The sequence below is a fragment of the Rhinolophus sinicus genome, chromosome 4 (assembly GCF_057876585.1).
Source record: "Rhinolophus sinicus isolate RSI-liver-muscle chromosome 4, RSI-T2T, whole genome shotgun sequence".
NCBI classification, from domain to species: Eukaryota; Metazoa; Chordata; class Mammalia; order Chiroptera; family Rhinolophidae; genus Rhinolophus; species Rhinolophus sinicus.
In genome coordinates, this window is record NC_142504.1 from 31,949,894 (window position 1) to 31,971,303 (window position 21,410).

General features: G+C 36.1%; 1 protein-coding gene and 1 pseudogene across 8 annotated transcripts in view; one reads left to right on the top strand and one right to left on the bottom strand.

Annotated features, from left to right (window-relative positions):
* Positions 1-13,793, top strand: part of SGCE (sarcoglycan epsilon) — a 64,011-nt gene extending 50,218 nt beyond the window's left edge. For 2 of the 8 annotated variants that reach the window (XM_019729720.3, XM_019729725.3), the window contains 5 exons: positions 268-294; positions 1,018-1,206; positions 10,726-10,769; positions 11,643-11,677; positions 13,507-13,793. In XM_019729720.3, the coding sequence (XP_019585279.1) occupies positions 268-294; positions 1,018-1,206; positions 10,726-10,769; positions 11,643-11,677; positions 13,507-13,557 (346 nt within the window). In that variant the 3' untranslated portion in view covers positions 13,558-13,793. The remainder of the gene's footprint in view (positions 1-267; positions 295-1,017; positions 1,207-10,725; positions 10,770-11,642; positions 11,678-13,506) is intronic. The other 6 variants (XM_019729726.2, XM_019729721.3, XM_019729728.3 and 3 more) reach the window with 5 other exon arrangements.
* A 6,070-nt stretch (positions 13,794-19,863) lies between these two features.
* Positions 19,864-21,410, bottom strand: LOC148758346 (TIM double twin CX3C motif protein pseudogene; annotated as a pseudogene).

The following is a 21,410-nucleotide window of genomic DNA, read 5'->3' on the forward strand; positions in this document are numbered from 1 at the left end:
TCATTATGTCATAGAATTTATTTCCAAGAGCTTGATTCTTAATCTCCATTTTTTTTTCATTTTTCTGTATGTTTCTCATCAGTATTCCATTTCTGTATGTGTACTCATCCAAGTAATGTCATAAACCTGGTGGCAAATGCTGCCTGGTGGCATTTAAAAGTAACAATGTCAGCATTTTCACATCATGCAAGATCCCATGAGCATATAGTCTTAATGTTCCAAATATCAATGCTATTATTTAATTCATAAATTTTGTTTTGTTTCTAGGGAAAAGAGAAACATGCAAACACCAGAGTAAGTGTCTTCTTTCCTGTTATTTTCTTCATCATTTTTTTTTCACTTCTCAGTTGCTCACCATGCTTCATACATGTGTGTCATGCTTTTTTTTTTCATTCTTCATCTTTCATATTTTATTTCATAAATGTGAAAGCTGCTTTCTAAATAAAGATATTTAAGAGGGGTAGGAACTAAAAATAAAAAGGGTTTGACAACTAAGATTATACAGATAAAAACTAAACCTAAAAAAATTTCAGATTCAGAATATTAACTTGCCATTTATATTATGTGATTTCCCAATCTGTATTTCTATAAACCAGAGAACAGATGAAAAGACCTTTCATACACGTTTTCCTGAATCTACAGTAATAACCTACCATAAAATGAAACTTCTGTGAGTATTTATAAATGCCCCATCAGAAGCAACAATATAAAAGCTCTGGTAGTTTAATCTTAATCATAGAAATTAAATAGAAGGCTAGTTTGTTACTTAGGGCTGTAATAGTAACATAATGCTTTATAGCTTAGTTTAATGAGAGACACATTTATTTAAAATTAGTTTATAATTTTCAGTGTTGCTATGTTAAAAGTATATGAAGTGTATCTTTTTGTGAGATAACTTGTAGAATGTCCAAAGGGCAAAAATGTCTTTACTTAAAAAAAAAAAAAAAATTCAATTTTTTTCAAATTGGGCTAATACATGATTTTAAATACATGTTGTTTTATTTCTTTCTGACCTAGCATCCAACTGGTCCATCATAGTGCTATTCAGAAATCTACCAAAGAACTTCGTGACATGTCCAAGAATAGAGAGATAGCATGGCCCTTGTCCACGCTTCCTGTGTTTCACCCTGTAACTGGGGAAATCATACCTCCTCTAAACGCAGATAATTATGAGAGCACTAATATGCCATTGATGCAAACACAGCAGTAAGTATCACACGAAATATTTATTTGCATGGCTGTATCTACTTAATGTCCATAAAGACCAGAGCTTTTCATTATTGTTGCTTTCACTTGTTTGCTTATAACTGGAAGGGAAAATACCAAAAGGGCATTGGTAGCATAGATCCCAATCCCACTTACTGACCCAAATAAAATGAATTACTTTCAGGAAATACTTTTTTTTTCCTTTACTAATCCAAACAAGATGACATTTACCTTAATATTTAAGAAATTGATACGCTAATAAACTAACATGTTTGCTCAGGAATGAGTTAATTGTGAAAAGAGAAGCATATTCTAAACCATGACAAATTGATTATTTTTAGAGCTATTATTTGAATTATTTGGTTATGCTAACATTTTTTATATGTTATTACCATAGATCTATTAAATTGTTTTGCCTCAGGCTTAATATTTGTAGGGTTTGTGTGTGTGTGTGTGTGTGTGTGTGTGTGTGTGTGTGTGTGATCTGCTTATATATCAAAACGAGTCATTCTAATTTGGCTATAAACACAGTTTATTAGTGCCAACCTTCTCTGTCGTGCTAGACAAACTATGGTCAGAAAGCCTGGAAGAAGCCTTTGTAAGGGGTAGGTATGGAAGAGAGGGGTTGAGGAAATTTCCCAGTTGCTCTTGAGAATCCATGTTATGTGCCTAGATATCAAAGTTTTGATATCGGGAATTATAGGTAAAACTGTCATTTATTTTTAAGAACATGGCTCTTTTTTTAACTATATGTTAAAATGGGTTAAATTCAGTTTCCCCAAGGAAGTCACAAGTTTGCTTTTGAGAGCCCCCCTCTTTTTCACTTTTGTAAATAGAATGGATATACAGAAAAATTACTCTGCCCCCCCACACACACATAAACAGGATATGATATAAAAGTAGCCTCTTACTGGTTATTTTTATCTGGGAACCATACTGGATGCAAACATATTCCCACTGTGATGCTTATTTTGTAACCATGCAAAAAGCATTTGGTAATTTGAAGATTAAACAGTAATTATTATGAGTAGTATAGATAGTCAGACTCAGTAAATTTGTGCAAAATACTTTGGAAATCTGAAAGTATTATATTTTCCTGAAGTTGTCTAACATCATTTACTTAGTGTTGCGTAGGCCAAGGTTTGTGTTTATGTGTGCATGTGTGTGTGTAATTGATTTAAGTCCTTTTAACAGTGGGGAAAATTGCATAATTTAAATTTTTGAGTTTTGGAAACATTAATATTCTCTCAGGGATGTAAATATTAAAATCTGACAAAGTTTAGTTGTAGTGAATAGAAGGGATAGATTTCTATGTTCTCTGATGGTTAGTGGGTCATTATAACACCATCTTTACCAGAATTAGATACTGATGAGAAAAATGAGTAAAATTTCAAGAATAGTGTAATAGTTCACAGTGTAACAATCTCTCCTGCCTGTTTTACATGAAAATTATGAACAGCTTATCATTCACTTTCAAAATGAAGAGAATTAAAGCATTCTTTAAGCCTTCCATTTCTTATATTATTTACCCAAGAGTGCTAGTGAAATGTTGATATATATTCTTCAAAATGAAATGGTCAGATATACCTGAGAAATATGTTTGTTTCTTTGTTTTTTGTTTTTTTTCAGCTAGAAGAGTTCTCAGAACCTTTAGTGTGTTGATATGCTTTGTAAATCCATGGTAAAGGTCAGAAGATGTAACTAAAGAAGACAGTTTAGGAAATGCTACTATTGACAAAATAACGATACTATCAAATTTTAGCATAGAAATATATTCATTATAATGAGTAGGGGAACTTGAATATCTTTATAAATCCGTAAAATTCTATTGCTGGTGAAGTTTAAGGGAGGGGAAAAGGCTGTACTATTTTTTAGATCTGCTTTCTAATCATATGTATTGAACATAAGAATAGTTCCTTAAAAATTATTTTGATTCCCTGTGGTTAAGATTTTCCCATGTTTCTACTACTATACAAGCAAAATAAAATTTTCTGTCTAGTTTACAACCAAATGCATCTTCCTGGTCCTTCCATAACCCCATCAAGACTGTCATTATGTTGATCAGGTCTCTCTATTTGTAAATGAGATATAGGTAATTTTATTGAACTTGCAACAGTTTGACCATATATATTTTTTTAAGTCCAGAGAGCCTTCGTATTATTCAGGTTTCTGCTAATGGAAAAACTCCGTTAACTAGTACTTCTGTATAAATAGGGTACATAGAGAATCGATGATGTTCACAATGGTTACTCTGAGGCACTGCGAGATCTTCAAGTGCGTCTGACTCATCGGAAGAAAATTAAATTACATGCGGTGTAGTTTCAGTGTTGAGTGTATATTATCTTTTTTTTACTCTTGAAAATGGATAAAATGTTCACGGTCTCTGTGGTAATTCCCTATAAGCCAGAATATGTGATTAACCTCATTTTCCAACCATGCCAGATAATAGGGAATTTATTGTATTGGGTTCGTCACAACTGTCCTTTACGCAAATTCGGCTTTTACTTCTTACCTTAAAAGTGTAGCCCTATTTTCAAAGTTCTATTTCGGCACCAAGTACACACAAATATAAATATTTTGGTCATTGTGTTGAACTGAATTCTCAACATTAAAATGAGATATTTGATGAGGAATTATAGCACTTGATAATTGGGTATATGCATGGATAATGCTGCCTGGGATTTATTAATTAAGCCTTCCTAAAAGGGCATGCATTTCATCTTCGCATATTCATAGTAACTTCTGAATTTATCATTCATAAATAATTTGGCTAGCTACAGGATTTTGTATTTATTCTTCAGACTCAACACCAGCAATACTGAAGCATAAGGATGTGGCTGAAAGTTTATGTTGACTTACTTACAAGCAAGACTCAAGAACATTCAAAGCCGTATAGAAACTTCTTTAGGTCATTTAAACAAGTTGACCCAAGAGGTATAGAGAACCTCATAACAGCGTGAGGTATCAAGAACTTGTAACAGTCATGTAATGAGGGGTTGTCAGAGTTATTTGTCGATTACATAGTAATGTCTTTTTTTTTTTTCTGTTTTTTTTTTTTTGGTTTTTTTTTTTTTGGTAGGATGCCTCATAGGAATCCAGAATGGCACCATAAATTAGACAGCAACAAATGTTTAATGATTTGCAGACGATAAAATTGAGACAGGGATAAGAGACAAAGCTAAATCTAAGGTCAAAACTGAGATTAGATTATTTACCTATCTTGATCAAGTCAGGGCTAGATAATGTGGTCATTGACCTCGGAAGGTCAGAAGGATCTCTGATCCAGGTTACAAACAAGGTGACTGAACAAATAGTGGAAAGAGAAGCTGGAAATGGAGCACATGGTCAGAAAGGAGGGATTTCATTTTTACAGTGTTCCTTCTACTTTTTGGAATATAGAGACAATATAAATAGGCTGTTAAAATTACCGTCTGGTATAGAAATGTAAGATAAATGGAATTTGATCTTTGCTAGCATATTTATTGTTTAATAAACTTTTTATTTTGGAATGATTTTTGAGGTACAGAAAAGTTGCAAAGATACTACAGAGAGTTCCCAGATGTCCCTCTTACAGTATTTTATTTCATTTGTTACAACTAAGAAACCAACATTGGTGCTTTACTATTAGCCATGCTTAAGACTCCTCCCCCTCACCCCTGATTTTACTACTTTTTCGCCTAATGTCCTTTTTCTGTTCTAGGATTCTGTCTAGGGCACAATAGTTTGTATGTCTCTTAGATTTCTCTGGTTTGGGCAGTGTCTTAGACCTTCCTTGTTTCCCATGACCTTGAAAGTCTTGAAAAGCACTAGCCAATTATTCTGTAGAATGCGCCCCTTAGTATACCAAGGCTTTCTGCATCTGTATTTAATCACTTATCTTTGTAGCTCAGTGGATAAATGTTACCATTAATAGTAAGAAGAATTTTTTCCTCCATAGACAGTGCCCTGAATCATTACAATTCATTGCTGGAATTCACATTATAAAGCCATTCTTACAATTTGCTTTGCCCAAAGAATCATTGTTGTGATTATGTCTTTGACCAAAGATATATTGCAGATTTGACTGATGTTCCTCAAAAATAAAGCTTTGCAATGATTTAAATTAAGAAAATCAAATGCTGAGTCATGGAATTTTAGGTTCTAAAAGGAATGGTGAGAGATAGTCTAGCCTGGTCGTTCCCAAACCAAGTTGCAGGTCCCCCTCAGCTGTAGATTTCTTAACAGTACAGACTTCAAGGCCGTCCTTCTGGGGATTTGGAATCTCTGAACGTGTCTGTTATGGTGGAGCAAAAAGAACGGTTGAGAATCGTGATTTAAACACTTAACCCAGGTTTTCGAATTCAGAAAGCCAGATTGGTATTTCTGGTATTTCGGTTGTGGGTGGTGGCTGTTATTCACACTCTTACACCAAGTAAAGTTTTAAAAGAGGAACAATCTCTCCTAATTCCCCCGAGGGGGTATGTGCAGAAAGAAAAGTGTGAAAGGGGGCAGTCCTGCATGTTATCTAGAGTGTAGGGGCTCTTAGTGGGTTTATGCTTATCAGCCTCTAGACTTTGCACATCTCCTTAAGCTGCCTGAGGAGAATGACAGGGAGAGATGAGCGATGAGTGCTGATTAGAAGCAGTGTCTGAATGGGACAGAGAAATGCTAATCCTTGCAAAGCTAAAAACCACAGGGAAATTGCACTCATTTTGCAATTTCATGGCAGGCATTGACTGGAGGATGCCAAACATTCAATATTCTAGAAAATAATCTCTTCTTAAATTGGCAATGTATTATGTGTCCTTTTAGGGGATAGATGTGCCTCCTCATTATTTTTTTCTTATACCGACATTAATATCAGTCTTTTTCCTGAGTGAGAGGCATCTTCATACAGTATTGAATGTAATGATTAATAGAGGGAAGTGTCCCAACATTTTCTAGGAAGATTTTAATTGGATATACAAAAATTTTCCGTATGGATTACATAAAACGTAATACATAATCCAGAGTAATTGGGTCTCCCTCAAAGCAGGAGGTCAGTTATGTTTAATCTTTTGCAAATTAACAAGTTTAAAAGTAGAATTAAGTCTTCTAATTAAAGATATTTAGTCACTAATCATTTTAGCTTTTATCTGAAGTATTTTTCCATTTGTCTTCCCTTTGGTAATAATGAGAACTAACTTTATGATAAAATTCCATAAATAAAAAATTAGGTTTCAATAAAAGTTAATGTCAGTTGAAAAGAATGTTTCAGGGGACCAAGATAATGATTTCCTGTTGACAAGAAGTATCAACCAGCCAAGGATATTTCAGATCCATTGACTTTTTTTTTTTAAATTCAATAAGTATACACTAAAAGCAATAGATGCAGTATCTCTTTGATAGGTTTTGTTTATATGAGTTTGTACTGCATCATTTTAAAGCTATGGCAGGCTTGCTTTTGGCTTTATACAGGCAGGGGGAAAATTGAAAGAAATGAATGTCTCCTTTCTCCTTTATGCATTGATTTTAGTTAAAATTTGGTTTTGAAATGTAAAATTATGGTGATTCCAATTCCTTTGTGTTCTCCCTTCTTTAATCCAAATAATGGCCTGATGCCTTAGTAAAAGTTATAAGGTCCAAATCAGCAAGGTTTGGGCAATGTCAATTTTGTTGAAATAATTGGGAAATTTCAAAAATATGTTACTGTTTTATTGTTAAATGATTTCATGTTAATTCAAAAGAGAAGTATTTTGTATTCCATATCACTAAACTGTCATTTATTTTCAACTCTGGCATAGATTCTGTGGCTTTATACAAATCACTTAACCTTTCTTTGCTTTTGCGTCTTCAAGCAAATAGGAGTATAATGGGTGGGTAATCATTAACCTTACTCATAGAATTACTCTACAGGATATCCAAGAATGTCAAATTACCTTAAAACAGTTGTACCAATAATAAATAATTGCATGCTCCCCCTAAATCACTTATTTATTAATTTGCAAGTTATTAGCTTTGCCCTCTTAAAGAATGAAATTTGTGCAATGACTAATTTACATAATTTTCTATTTAAATGCATGTAATTAATGGTAGTAAAATTAGAAAATAATTGATGCTAATAATTTAGAGAATTAGTTTTCTTAAATCTTTTTTCTACATAATGCAATTTACACATAATAATCGTTCCGTTTGTCCATTAATAATTATTCTCAATAATTTTATGATTTTACAAAGGTCCTTTCTTTAAAGGATTATAGGACTTCTATTTGATGTCAGCACCCACTTTCCTGTATAATTGCCTTTAGCAGCTTGCTTTCACTAGAGATGGAAATGGTTCTATTTCCTTATTGTGTTCTCTGCTTCTTAACTACAGCAGAGTTAGTTATAGGCATTTTTCCAGTATGCCGGAAGCAGTGCTCTTATGGGGGTACTTCCCTTCATCTTTTAAATGGAATATACACTTCAAATATGCCTATCATAGATATATGTGAACACTAACACTCACAGGCTTACATGTAGCTACGAGTTGAGGCCACCACAAAAACAGAGCTCTGTGCCCATACCTTGGAGACTCTGGGGAAGTTTAATCTCCACATATTTTTTGTTGAGCACCATTTTGCACACCCAAGCACTTTTATATAACTCATCGAAGTTTCAGTTGAAGTTGTAAGGAGAGTATGTACATCGCTCAAACTTAACCACTTGGGACACGCAGTGCAGATACTTTTAAATCCCCAAACGAATGTAATGCACACAGTTGCTTTCTCATACAGCTTCTCCAGATTCCTGCTAGTTTATGTGTGGCACTTTCTCAACCAATCATTTATCTTCAAACCTAGAGAAGTCTATTGCTATGTAAAAAAAAAAAAAAAAAAAAAAAAAAAAAAGGAAAGGAAAAGAAGGGAAGGGAAGGAAAGAAAAAAAAGAAAGGAAGGAAGGAAACTTTCAGCAGTGTATCAGAAGAGAAAAATGGAAGGTAGAGAAGAAATGATGGGGCATAGATTAATTTTGATCAGTTATTTTCAAACTGTGTTCCACAGAAGGGTAAGTTGGGCTGGCCAATGTGGGAGAGGGGGTCCAATGACTTCATCCAACAATGATTTTTGAATTTTGGTTATACTTGATCTAGGGCTTCTGAAGGGCTTCCTTTGTCCTCTTTGGTATTTTAATTTTGTCAAAATGTATTGATTCAATCCATTAATAGGCTAGGTAGAGCTAGAGAAGATAAAAAATAAGGAAGGGTGTGTATGGGTGCGTGTGTGTGTGTGTGTGTGTGTGTCTGTCTGTATGTGTAAAGAATGCTGTCTTAATTTCTTATGTGGGATAGACCCAAATCAGTTTTATCTGAGAAATTAAAAATTCATAACCCCCTCCCAAATGCCCATGAAAGTGAATTTTCACTTCTGGAATAAAGATGTTTGTTTTCCCATCTTTAAATTGAGAACTTATTTCCTCTTTGTGGTTAATAAATTAATCTTTTTACTTTCATGATAAAAACGACTGTAAATACATTGTGTAAAACTGAAAGAATAAACCAAAACAACAACAACAACAACAACAACAACAAAACCTCCCTGAAACTACCCAGTACCCAGGGATAAGTAGGGCTGATAGGTAATAGCAAAAAAGAATGTAATTATGGAGATGAATTATTAAGTAATTTCTTCAAAGTGAGTTAGAATCGATTTTGTTATTTTCTTAACAATATATTAAAATGGAACCGAATTTTTTAAAAAAATCATTCAGCATCATTAACATTCCTATAGATTAATTTAAGAGTTTAAATAGTATTTAATTAGTGTGTACTGTTTTCCACCTTAGATGGTTGTATTTGGAATGTAATATTTGCCTGGCTGAAATGATTTAGATCAGTGGTTTTCAAACTCTGCTTCTTGGAGTTTTCTTAGAAATACTCCAGGGGCTAACATGTGGGGCACAGGAAACAAAGCAGGCAGGATTCTGGCTCCCTTGTTTCAACCCGGACAACCTCACATGTATCTCTTTTGTGTATCAAGAGTTCTGCTTAGGATTTCAATTAAAAGGAATTTCATTACTGAAGAGAAACAAAAAAAGTTTGAAAATCCCTGGCTTGGATCGAGCCCTACTCTGTAGCAAGGAGCTGACTTTTAAAATTTCTTCCACACAGAATCTAAATTGTATATTTTTGTGAACTAATTTTAATATCAAAATTTGAAACTGTGTGTGTGTGTGTGTTGATAAAAATGTGTATTATGTGAATCTTTCTTAGTATCTTCACTTTTGCACGTATTCATTCAAACATTTATTGCATGGTTATCGTTGGGGATGCTAAACCAAACAGGATGGTTCTTACTGTTAATGCACTTTGGGGCAAGGAAACACGTGAGGGAAAATACAATGACAATCAGTGTGTTTATGATATCATGTTAAATGGTAACTTATTTAGGGGGTGCTTAGGGAGGAAGCATAGAAGAGGTGGTACTTGAGAGATTTTTTTAAATTAAAATTAATAAGTTAAAAATTTTAGTTAACATTCCTGTGGGATGTTTTTAAATTATAAGAGTAATACATGTTCACCGTAACAACTTTTGAGTTGAATTTGCAAGGACAAATGGGAGCTGGTTGGGTGGTAATGGGCCATGATGGTGGTGGTTCTGTTTCAAGCAGTCAGGGAGAGCTCCACGTTGGGACCAGATATATTGATGGCCTTCTGGGGCATACTAAAAACCTTGAAACTTAGTTTGTGGGTATGTATAAGGAAATAATAAAATGTGTGTTATTTGAATGACATAATCAGATTTGTGTCATAGAAGATCATCAGACAGCAATGTGCACAGTGGATTATAAGGGAGCATGAGTGAGAATGAGGAATCCATTCAGGTCAGTTGCAAAGATCCAAATGAGAAATGGTGATGGCTTCCATCAAGTTAGCAATGGAGATGGGAAAGAAGGAGACAGATTGAAAAAACTGAGGAGAGTCGTTAAGAGTTGCTAAGTGATTGGATGTGAGGACTGAAGGGGAGAGAAGGGTCAGTGATAACTTCTACGCTTTGACGAGTGCAGTTGGATGGCTATCCAGTGTCATTTCCTGGAATGGGGATAGAGGAGCACAGGTTTGGCACAGGGAATGAAGGTGGTGATATATGTTGTTCTATGACAATGTGTGAGTGTGTACTTGTGTTCTAGACCTGGATCTGAAAGTGTTCAGGTATAAGCAGAAGCCCTGGAGCCCTGGGTTCTCATCTTTACCCACTACTTCTACCTGTGTAGCCTTGAACCTCTAAGCCTATTTTTTCATCTATAAACTAATATAAAAATAATATGTTTCTCCTAGGATGGTTGTGAGGTAGAATATAGCATGTAGTAGCAACTCCATGAATGTTACCAATATCGGTATTACTTACCTTCCTCAGACTTCAGTTTCCTCCTCCATGAACTCATTGGTGGGTGGGGTACTGGATTAGATGATTTCTGAGGTCCTTTCTAGCTATCAAGTTTTTCATTCTGAGATGTCTGCTCTTTGTTTACATGTGTGTAAACAAGCACAGTTTTACTCAAAAAAATATTAATCACTTCTAGGAACTTGCCACATCAGACTCAGATTCCCCAACAGCAGACGACAGGTGAGTACTGAAAGTAGTAAGTTGCTGAATATGGATGAATTTAATAGATTGAAAGATAATTAATGTACTATATAATTTATGAAGCTTTAGCTTCACCAAGTAAGGTAAAACAGTTGTGTTATTCTTTAATCAGAGTTAGAACCTCAGAATAATAGCTGATTATTGCATAGACTGGCATCAGAGTGAAACACAGAGTAAATGATCTTAGAGCAAAAGCATCCATGGAGGTCCTGTCTAATTAAGGAAGACTGAATGAAATCTTCTTCCTTCAGCGAAGCTCCCTATTCTTCCCCGTGGTATGAAAGATTCTTAGCTTAGATGTATCCAGGATTTGTCTCAGTAAGTGAGCAGCTTGAAACTGACTCTTACAAAAGGAAACCATTGTGAGTAATCACTGAGGCTTCAGGGGGATAAATGAGAAATGTTTGGCCTGGTTCTAATGCCACTTTAAAAAGCTGTTATAACATGACCAATGAAAACAAGATGGCGGACAATTCTCCCTAGACTATTCTATTTCCCTAAGACATACTTTCTTTAAGTTTATTTCTTTCAAGTATCCCTAAAAAATTTCCACAGCCAATTATTTCATTCATCTTGGTACAAGTAGGTAACTTAATTCATGATTGTCTTCTAATTAGTGGTTGATTCTTAGTTCTAATTGCCAGGCAACCAGTAATGCCTTTGTAGCTCTTTTGGAAAAGCAAGAGACATTTAAAAAATGTAAGTTGGATGTGGAATTCTGAGTATGAATAGTGGTATTGTGGTAGGGAAGCTATTAAGTAAGTCTCTTAAAAACTTTAGGCACATGTAGAAATGTATTGGATGTTTTCATTCAAAAATTATCTTGTTTATTACGGCTTTCGGGAATTTAAGGAGATTTTCGTTTGACAACTTTTCAAAGATTTGAGGCAAGTATAATGAAGTTGTTCATCAGATTTTAATTACGAGATAACGTTTATCAGAATTTACCCCACAATTTTGATTACTTGTTTTAATTACATGCTAACATGTTTCAACAAGACTGTTCAATATATTGATGTAAGCATTCAAGAGATTGATGAAGGAACAAACTTTATTATAAATATGTGTTATCTAAAGAGCAAAGAAATAAATGAATCCCTACTACCTCTAATTTCATGGCTTTTTTTTAAACAGGAAAACTTTTTAAAGACTGTTTCTACAGTGGATTTGCTAAAACGTCTTCCTCGTTAACCTCATAGACTTCCATGTCTCCTAAGATCTCTTTCCTCTGATTAATAATTATTTCAGGCAAGGAGTAAGTAGATGGGAGACAATTTCTAGCAAAATAGTAAAAAAGAAAAAACTTTTAGTATTTTAGAAATCCAGATTTTACTTGGGAACCTAAGTAGATGATATTACAGAGATTTATTTCATAGTTGCATATTTTTAACAAGTAGACCTGTTAGTGTGCTGCATTTTAGTAATAGGCAGCATTTCCAAATACAAGAACAGTTTATGCCTGAGCAAATGTGATAAGAGGCAAAGAAATTCCCTAGAGGGGTTTTAGGTTGTTCAACCTAATTTTCTAAATTATTTTTCTAAAATAGGTTTTGGGGAACAGGCATTTTGCTTACGTCAAGAAAGCTTTGGTCTCCTTTTTAGTTAACACTAGAGCCTATTACCTTCTTGTTTTCTTACATTTTTCTGTAATTTGGAGCATTTTATGGACTAAAGTGTACTATTTCCTCTTGGTTGTTTTTTTTCCTTCTTGTTTTCTGTGAGTCCCCAAAGTATCTAAGTGCTAGAGAGAGAGAGAGACCGCCCTAACATTTTTTGTAATTGTGATAGATTATTGTGTTTCTACCTCTGATAAATGTAAAACCAAATAGAGTCGTGCCTCCTGGAGAGAAGAGCTAAATGGGCAGATTACATTCTTTATTCCCATTCTATTCATTTGAATGAAAAAATAAAGTTTGTTTCTCAGTTTCTAAGTGATTCTGTCCATACATGCATGGATTCAGTTTACATATTTCATGGGTACAATAGCTTTTCTGTTCCTCCACCTTGGTTATCCTAGTAGCACAAAGAGGCAGCAACATTTGTGCATGATTATTTTGAAATAATAATTTGCTTTTCCCAAGTACCTCAGAGCACTATGCTAGTGTCACAGTTTTCTTTATGAAGGTAATTTAAGCACAAGGTCTGTCTCTGGAATACCAAGTAATTTTCTTTGTAGCTAACTATCTGGAATTTGTCAAGGAGAGTATATTTTAAAGTTTGTTCTATTTAGTTAGTTATTTTCTTTCAAAGGACCATCCAAACTTTAAGAAATGAACTGGCTGCCAGTGTTGTAATCTTGGACTTAAGCACTAGCTGGGGTAATAGAGCAGTTAAAAGCTGACAATAGCCGTATGAGTGGAACAGACCCTGGCTATTAAGATCTATGCCCCTTCCGGTTTTCTCATTTTCTCCGCTGAAAAGCCAGGATTAAAACGTACAGTCATACATCCCACAGTCAACCGCATGCTTTTTGTTTATCCTGGGAGGAATTTTCAGGCCGTGACTTTTGGAACATTACATAGCTTTGGCCCAAGAAGGAGAGGACTAATTTAGAATTTTTCCTTTCTAAAAAATTTTACACCAAATGCAGAGAAATTATTTTAAAATATGTAAGAAGATAGCAAAATGATGCCTTGCCGTAATTTGTTTTGCTCAAAATCTACAAGTGTCCGTGCCCTGACTAACACATGCCCATGCTCATTCTTACACGTCACAGGTAAATGGAATCCCTGAAGAAAGGAAACTGACCGAAGCAATGAATTTATAATCAGACAGTATAGCAGCTATATCTTATTTCTTCTCTCTCCCAATAATGCATGAGCTTTTCCGGCATATGATGTGCATGTTGACAGTATTAAGTATGTACCAAATAATACAATATAACTTTCATTTTACTAATGCATTTTTTTTGTACTTAAAGCATTTTTGACAATTTGTAAAACATTGATGACTTTATATTTGTTACAATAAAAAGTGATCTTTAAAATAAATATTATTAATGAAGCCTAATGTCTGGTGAAATTTACTTCAGAAAGTATTTGATTGCCTCCTGTATAGCAGGAATCTTTCATTGCTAAAGAACAGTTCATGTGCTCATTCTTCATTCAGCCATCTTTTACAAATATGTAAAAGGTCCGTGTTCTGTGTTCTAAGTGAGTAAGCTATTTAAATAATCCTTTTATCCTTGTGGCCTGTAAAGCCTGTTCTTTTGTATATACTACTTGGAGTGTCTGGGTAAACCTGGTTTTGTGGGTTGTGGATCTGATGACACCTAGTTCACGAAAGGCAGTCCAGGTGCATAATTACCTGCCTCCATGATCAGATATTTGGTTTTAGAGGCAATCCAGGAGCTATTACTCAAAAAGAGAATAGTCACTGGCTGATGGTGATCAGAATTAGCTCCAAAACTCCAGGCTGCCCTGTGATAACACTGCATTCAAGGCTTAGCAGAGCTTCCTCACAGCAAGTCGGTCTTTTAAGATATCCAATACAAGTGAGATCATACAGTATTTGTCTTTCTCTGTCTTACTTATTTCACTTAGCATAACACCCTCAGAGTCCATCCATGTTATTGCAAATGGCAGAATGTCCTTCTTTATGGCTGAATAGTGTTCCGTTATCTAATTCAAAATATTGATTGAGCACTTACATATGCCAGAGATTGCTATAGATGTTGGGACCACAACAAAAGGCCGCAATACAACAGAAATATTGAATTAGGTTTGTTCCCTCCCCAAACAGGTCATTTATTTGGAAGGTGAGCCCATGAAGCCAGAGTGTGGAAGCAGAAAGAGGGAGGAGGTTAGGAGGTCCTGAAGGAAAGCCAACAATTAGGTGTGGCATTGATCTAGCTTTATTCTGGAAAGCAGAACTCAGTCCACCTGGGGATCCATCTAATAAATATATAGAATACACCTCAGAATTTTCCCTCCAAGTAACAGGAGAGTTAGACTTTCATCCGCTGACTTACCATCCTGTAGTTCAGAGTTGCATGAGGGGGCATTAACTCCCCTGCACTTTTGGGCTTTGGCTGTGAGCAGGCTGAGCAAGAGCCTGGTCCTCTGGAGAAAACCCTGGGGCATAGAAGCTGGGAGATGCTACGGAAACTTGAGGTGAGAAACCTAGAAAGAAAGCTGAACAAGCTATTAAAAAAATGTCTTCATCAGGGGACAGTGCTGGATTTTGCATAGCACCATTGACATACAATGTTAAAAGGCAGTTGCTATCACTAGTACTTCTTAATTAACATTTCAGTTTGCAGTGGGATGAAATCATTGATGCATAGCATACAACTTGTGATATACATGAAATTAATATATAAATGAGAATTGTTTGGTGAGCTTTTTGCTCTTCCACTGAAAACTCATGCCATGAGAGGATTGATTTTTCATTTTGGGAAAAATTATTTTGTGAGCTGTGTTAATGTAACAAATATACCCCTGAAATCACAGGGGCTTAATACAGTAAAAGTTTACTGATTACTCATATCATAGCCCAGTGTAATTAGTACTGTCTTCCTCCATCTTGGGTGCTATATGATCTGGAACACATGATATCCAGGATATCTACGGGAAAAAAAAATGAGCTGAAAGGTCATGTGGGATATTTTTAAGAGTTAGGCTTCAAAATGACTTTGATCACTTTCATCTATACTCCATTGGCTGGTAGTGTCATATTATCCAAACATAATTACTATGGACACTATGAAACGTAATCTTCCCGTGTTCTCATGAAGAGGAAATGGTGTGGTAAACACGAGCATTGTCTTTGCTACACAAACGTGGACTGGACAAAACATGATGAGTGCCTATGGACTAACCACTGTATTTAACAATGGAAAACATAATCATGCAAATAATAGTTCTTTCATTCCCAATAACCTAAATTATGAGTTAGAACTATTAATTCAGTGGAAGCAACAACAACAAAAAACTGCCTAGATATAATAAGCTAGGTAAACATATTTTGGAGAAATATTGCACTGAATTCTTGTAGAAAAATATATGATTATAAGTTCAAAATCCCTTACCTGAAGTTCTCAAATCCAAAGATCTTGATTTTTGCATAAGTTCAGAACAAATCTATTTCATGGTAGAACCTGACTTAAACAAAAATGAGGATGCCTATTTTGTCTTTCTTACTCCTACTTGGTGTGATGTTTTGCTATAGAAATTTTAACATTTCATAACAGAATATTACCCTAACCCTACTGAATATGTTACATAATATAAGGAACATAATTTATATACATTACATTAATAAAACCTGAAAACAATTGAATATTAAAATATACCTGGTCCCAAGAGTTTCTACTAGTGTATTGTGGACTCATATTACTAATTTTATATTACTAATATTGGTATATAACATTGAATTTTTCTATGATTTTTATGTGATAAACTTCTTTATATCACCTATGTTCCTTCCCCTCACCCTCCCCACCCCCCCGCAAACATATCAAAATATCTTATTGAATTAAGTTATCAGGGTCATTTCATTCATTCAGTGAATAATTGTTTAGGGCTTATTATGTTCTAGGCTTTGAATTATGCTCGGCAAATAAAACAGACAATGTGTTATGAAAGAAAATAAACAGTCTAGTATACTGTCTGGCACTAGTTGGTGCTAAATAAATATTTGCTGAGGAAATCAGTCTCACGTCAGTTAGTAAAGGCTATGAAGGTTAAAGAAGTGTTGTAACAGAGAATGGGGAAAGCAGCTATTTATTAAATGATTGAAATAGGTTTATCTTGAGAGAAAACATTTAAGATAAAATTGGAAAAATGATCGTGTGCCAGTCACGCTTAGCAATCCTGTGAAATGGACCCAAAGGTAACGGAATGGAACACAGTGGTTGTAGTCTCTGTCCAGCATGTATTTATCCTTCTGGCAACTCTCCATACTGTTCTTTAGGCAACAATTCCTTGCCATACTTCCAATTCAGGGGCTTTCACTTGAATTGACTCCATACCTACCACAAGATCTCAGGTCTGGCGAGTCAGAACACTGAATCCCTCTGGACATGATTTAGACCTCTGACCCAGTAGAGCCCATGAAATACAGTTCAGTTATACTGGGGCTTCTGAGAAAGAGGAATGTAATCTTTCCTAATGCACTTCTTGGATCAAGGGTGAAAATAAGGCCGTTGGACCAAAATGAGGGGAACCAACAAAATGGTCACAAACCGGTTCTTTGTGCTTCAGGCACTTGGGTTGGGTTTTCTGACAGGTTGGTCTCAACAATGTAAAGGAGTTCTGCGTGGTTGGAGAATACAGAGTGAAAGGGAAGTGGGATTAAAGATGATTCAGGTACAAATGTATCAGACCAACATGGTGTACACCTTAAACTTCCGCAGTGTTATATGTCAATTATACCTCAATAAAAATAAGAAAAGAAATCATATTGAAAATGCAAAAAAAAAGAAAAGAAACCAATAGCTTAAAAAAAAAAAAAGATGATTCTGGAGATGTAAACAGAACCCTGTCCTGACAGACTTATGAAGGATTTTGTATTTTATTCTAAGAGCACTGGAAATTAAGCATTTGAAATCGAAAAGCAACATGAACCCATTTACATTTAAAAACCACTTTGGGTCAGCGAAAATGGTGAAATAAAGACCACTGAAAATTCTCTCCTCTGTAAATGAGAAAACTGGCAAAAAAACGGTAAAAATTAACTTTTTCAAAACTCTGGGAGTTAACCAAAGGCTTATAGCATGTGGGGAGGGTTTTGCCTAGAAAAACAGTTAAATCTTTGTAGGAACAGCAAGCTTCCTGGCATTTTAACCTGCCCTATTTTCATCCTTTCCTCTCCAGCTCCAAGGTAGCTTTGAAAACAAACAGCCTGTAATCAGGGTAAACCAACAGTCTGGTAGCCACCAAAAGGGACAGAATTGAAGTTGGAGTTCCTTCAAAACCTCATTCCAGATCAATTGTCATTATTATGTTACCTGTCTGGTGAGTCCCTGGATAACCACTTGCAAGGCTGTCCAGGCTCAGACCTCACCCAGTAAGAAAAATCTTTTCCGTGGGGCATTTGTTGAAAACAATTAGAGGCAATTTATGAATCTTCCCAGCTGCCTGAGGTTCAGGCTAGCAGTTGGGGTGAGGGATGGGAGCAGAAGAGTAATCCTTCCGGGAGTATTTTTGGTATGATTCTGATGTAGAGCCATATTAATGTTTCACATATTCAAATAAAGGAAAGAAAAGTAAATATCCTACTAATGGGAAACCCCCCCCAAAAAAAACAAACAAAAACAAATGAATCCAGTGGTACGTACAATGAATAACTTAATCACACTCAAGTAGTGTGGGTAGAACTAGCTTATGTAATTGTCATATAGTGTTTTGACTATTTGCTTTAAGGTAAAAGCCAAAGAACCACAAATAAATATTCTACTCTAGTAAGTTTGTTTTCGTTTACTGTAGTATGGGTTCACAATTCTGAAAACGATTTTATCTTTTAGGTTTGTGCAAATAGGTAAAGATTTTGTGGGTAATGGGAGTCATGTTTCTCAGCTTTGGAGAAGGGAATTACAATCTGGAAAGGGGAAAGGCTAAAATGAACTCTGTAGTGTTGGAATGGAATTGGAGAGATCAGTATGAACCCATAGCTTTTTACAGATAGAAGACTGTGTGTGTGTGTGTGTGTGTGTGTGTGTGTGTGTGTGTGTATGTGTGTACATCATCTACATGTTTCCTTGTTCTAGCCACTGAGAGAACCTAGAAGCAATAATACCCCACAACACCCAACAGCCAAATCTTCGTTTCTAGAAGCCAGAACTTCTTGAGGAAATGGCTGCTTTCAGGGCTGGGGCAGGGAAAATACTAGATGAACTCAGAACGTCTTAAAAATAGCACTCTAACTAGAATATGAAGAATGGATAAGAGGGCAAGAGGTTAATGCAGAGGAAAGAAGAGCAACTGTTCAGGAACAGGATGGGGAAGAAAAAATGGATAAGAAGTGTTTGTGTTTGAGAAATAGTTTGTACATGGATTCGGTAGGATTTGCTGACAGATTAGAAATGTGGGTAAAGGAGGAATCAAGTTGACTTTGAGAGCCGTGGACTTAGTTCCTGGATATGTTTTTGACTCATTTACTGAGTTTGAGAAGGCTGGGTAAAAAAATATATAGCAAGGATAAAATCAAGGATTCAGTTTTGAATTTTTTTTTTAACGAGTTACAAAGGCCAAATCTTACTAGGGTAAAGAGTAGAGTAGATGTGCCATCTCAGTAATTTCAATGTCATTTGCCAAATTTTTGTGTATATAAGTTTGTGTATATAAGTGGTAAGCAGCTGAAACAAATTTTATTGGCTACAACAGATAGTATTAGTAAAATGTTAACTAGGTATGTATACAAATGGTTGGTAATATCTATATCAGTGCAAAGTGTTCAAAGGTTCTGTCACGTATAAAGATAATGAAGTCCAGGGGTCTTGTTTTAGGTGAATGTGTAACAGGGCTATCTTAGACAAACCTAAAGAAGAATAAACACATTTCAAAAGTAAATAGTCAGTTATGACCTAATTTATCTATGGTGATTTCTTATGTTGGAAAATTATTGGAAAATTGAAATGAATAATTAAAATTGCTCTCTCTTTGTGTTCAGGGATCCGAATTTGAGGCCATGCAATCTTAAGTCAAGCCAAATAGTGAGGGTCATTGACACAGACGAGTTCTTTATTAACGGACCACGCAGTTCCTAGTGAGACAAAGCAATGTACATTAATGCCTCATCTTGATGGATGGTCATCACGGATTAGACACTTAACGGCCTTTTCTTTCTTTCTTTCTTTTGAAGGAAAAATTAAACCGTATTTATTTTTTAAATCTAGACCACTAGGAAAATATATCACAGTCCTGAAACAGCACAGACAAGCTATATTATCATTTCAAGTAATAAGCTGGTCAAAAGGGAACACAGTCCTTATCAAAACAGTAAGGCGCCAGAGCTGGGGTAGGAACACTACATGTTACCAAGGCCCCAGGCAAAACTGGTATTTGGTAATGGGGAACTGCCCCTCTTTTTCTCTAAAGGAGCCGAGTTGCTTACTTTTTCTTCTTTGACCTTCCGATTGCCAAGGGATTGTCTCAGTGGGACTATATCATTTCAGGTGGCTAAGTAAGCAACACTGGATGTAGGTTTCATTCCTGAAAACCAGGTCTTTTCCAAATGGTACTTTGTAACTCAATTAAGCAGCCAACAGTTCCTCTTTGACTGTTCATTCCTGGATACTGGTAATATAGCACAATCAAAAGGCCCTTTCCCCTCAAGGGAGAGTGTCACTGCAAAATTGTCCTGTCTCTCTGCTGCAGACAGCCTCAGGGCCCATCATGGGAGCCAGTGAGAGGGAAGGTCTGCTTCCCATACCCAGTGTGACATCATGTTTTTGGACGGCTCCAGGCTGAAAGATGTAATGTGTGAGAATTTTAAGAAATGCACATCCGTGTCTTGATGGCCAGAAATGGATATCCAAAAGAACCTTTCAAAGTTCTTATCCAAACTACCACTCCGAACTCCACATCTTAACTCAACTTCATGCCCTTGTATATAAGACAAAACCAAGCAAAACAAAAGACCCAGAAACGTTTTTTTCCCTTTTAAATTAATGACCTCATGGATTTTGTCTTACAGCTTATGGAAAATGGTGTGATGCTTCTGGTAAACAGGAGATTGGCAGCAAACAAACAGCTCTCCTCACACCCTGCTAGATCATTGGCAGGTTAGAGGAACCTGTTGGCACCTGAGTACTAAGAGGAACCTGGTACCTCGGAAGGTGCTGGCTCGTACAAGGGAGGATAAACACTCGCCACTAGAAATTTAGGCTCTCAAAAACTCTCTGACTCAACTTTTAGCACCAGTTTTTCCACTTAATTTTCTAGAATTGAAATATAAAGGAACCAGTGTGGAGGCAAGTGACATATGCCTTGAACTTGCTGCCATCCTGAATTTCTTCATTCATAAACTTTGCTAAAAAGACCCAAATTCTCATTCTTCTTTTTAAATACGTTCCTGCCCTCGGCCACGATGGCCAATGGCAAAAACTTCTATTTTTAAATGGATGACAGAGACTCTTTCATCTTCTTGGTAATGGGTGGAATGAGGTTCATGTGGTCATCCACACACTGGGTCACACAACTCTCCAGTCGCCACGTCACCTGAAGCCCTTTACTCCCAGCATCTATTGACTCTTGGGCTTTGCTGTTGCAATGCACAGTGCACCTCGCCAGGTGGTCCTGGAACTTCTTGAATTTGCCGGTCATCAGGGCTTGGGCTTGAGCCAGAGGCATGTGGCCGCGCTCAGTGCACTGGAGCACCTGCTGCATCGAGGACTGGCTGTCGTGGCAGCAGCTGGCGCTGCACCGGAACACGACGCCCTGCATCTTCCAGATGTTCTTGCCCTCCAGTCTCTACACCACGGAGTCCACCGCCTCCTGCACCTGGAGCTCTGGCAGCTCCGTGTGGGGACCTCGCCTTGCACGTGGTCACACCGGTGCCCACATGGCCACAAGGTGTTTCTAAACAGAGCTCAGATCTGTCATGTCCATAAACCATGCACCAGAGTGGCTCCCAAGCCTGTAAAGTCTATAATATTTTGTGAGAAATGCCAAGTGCCTG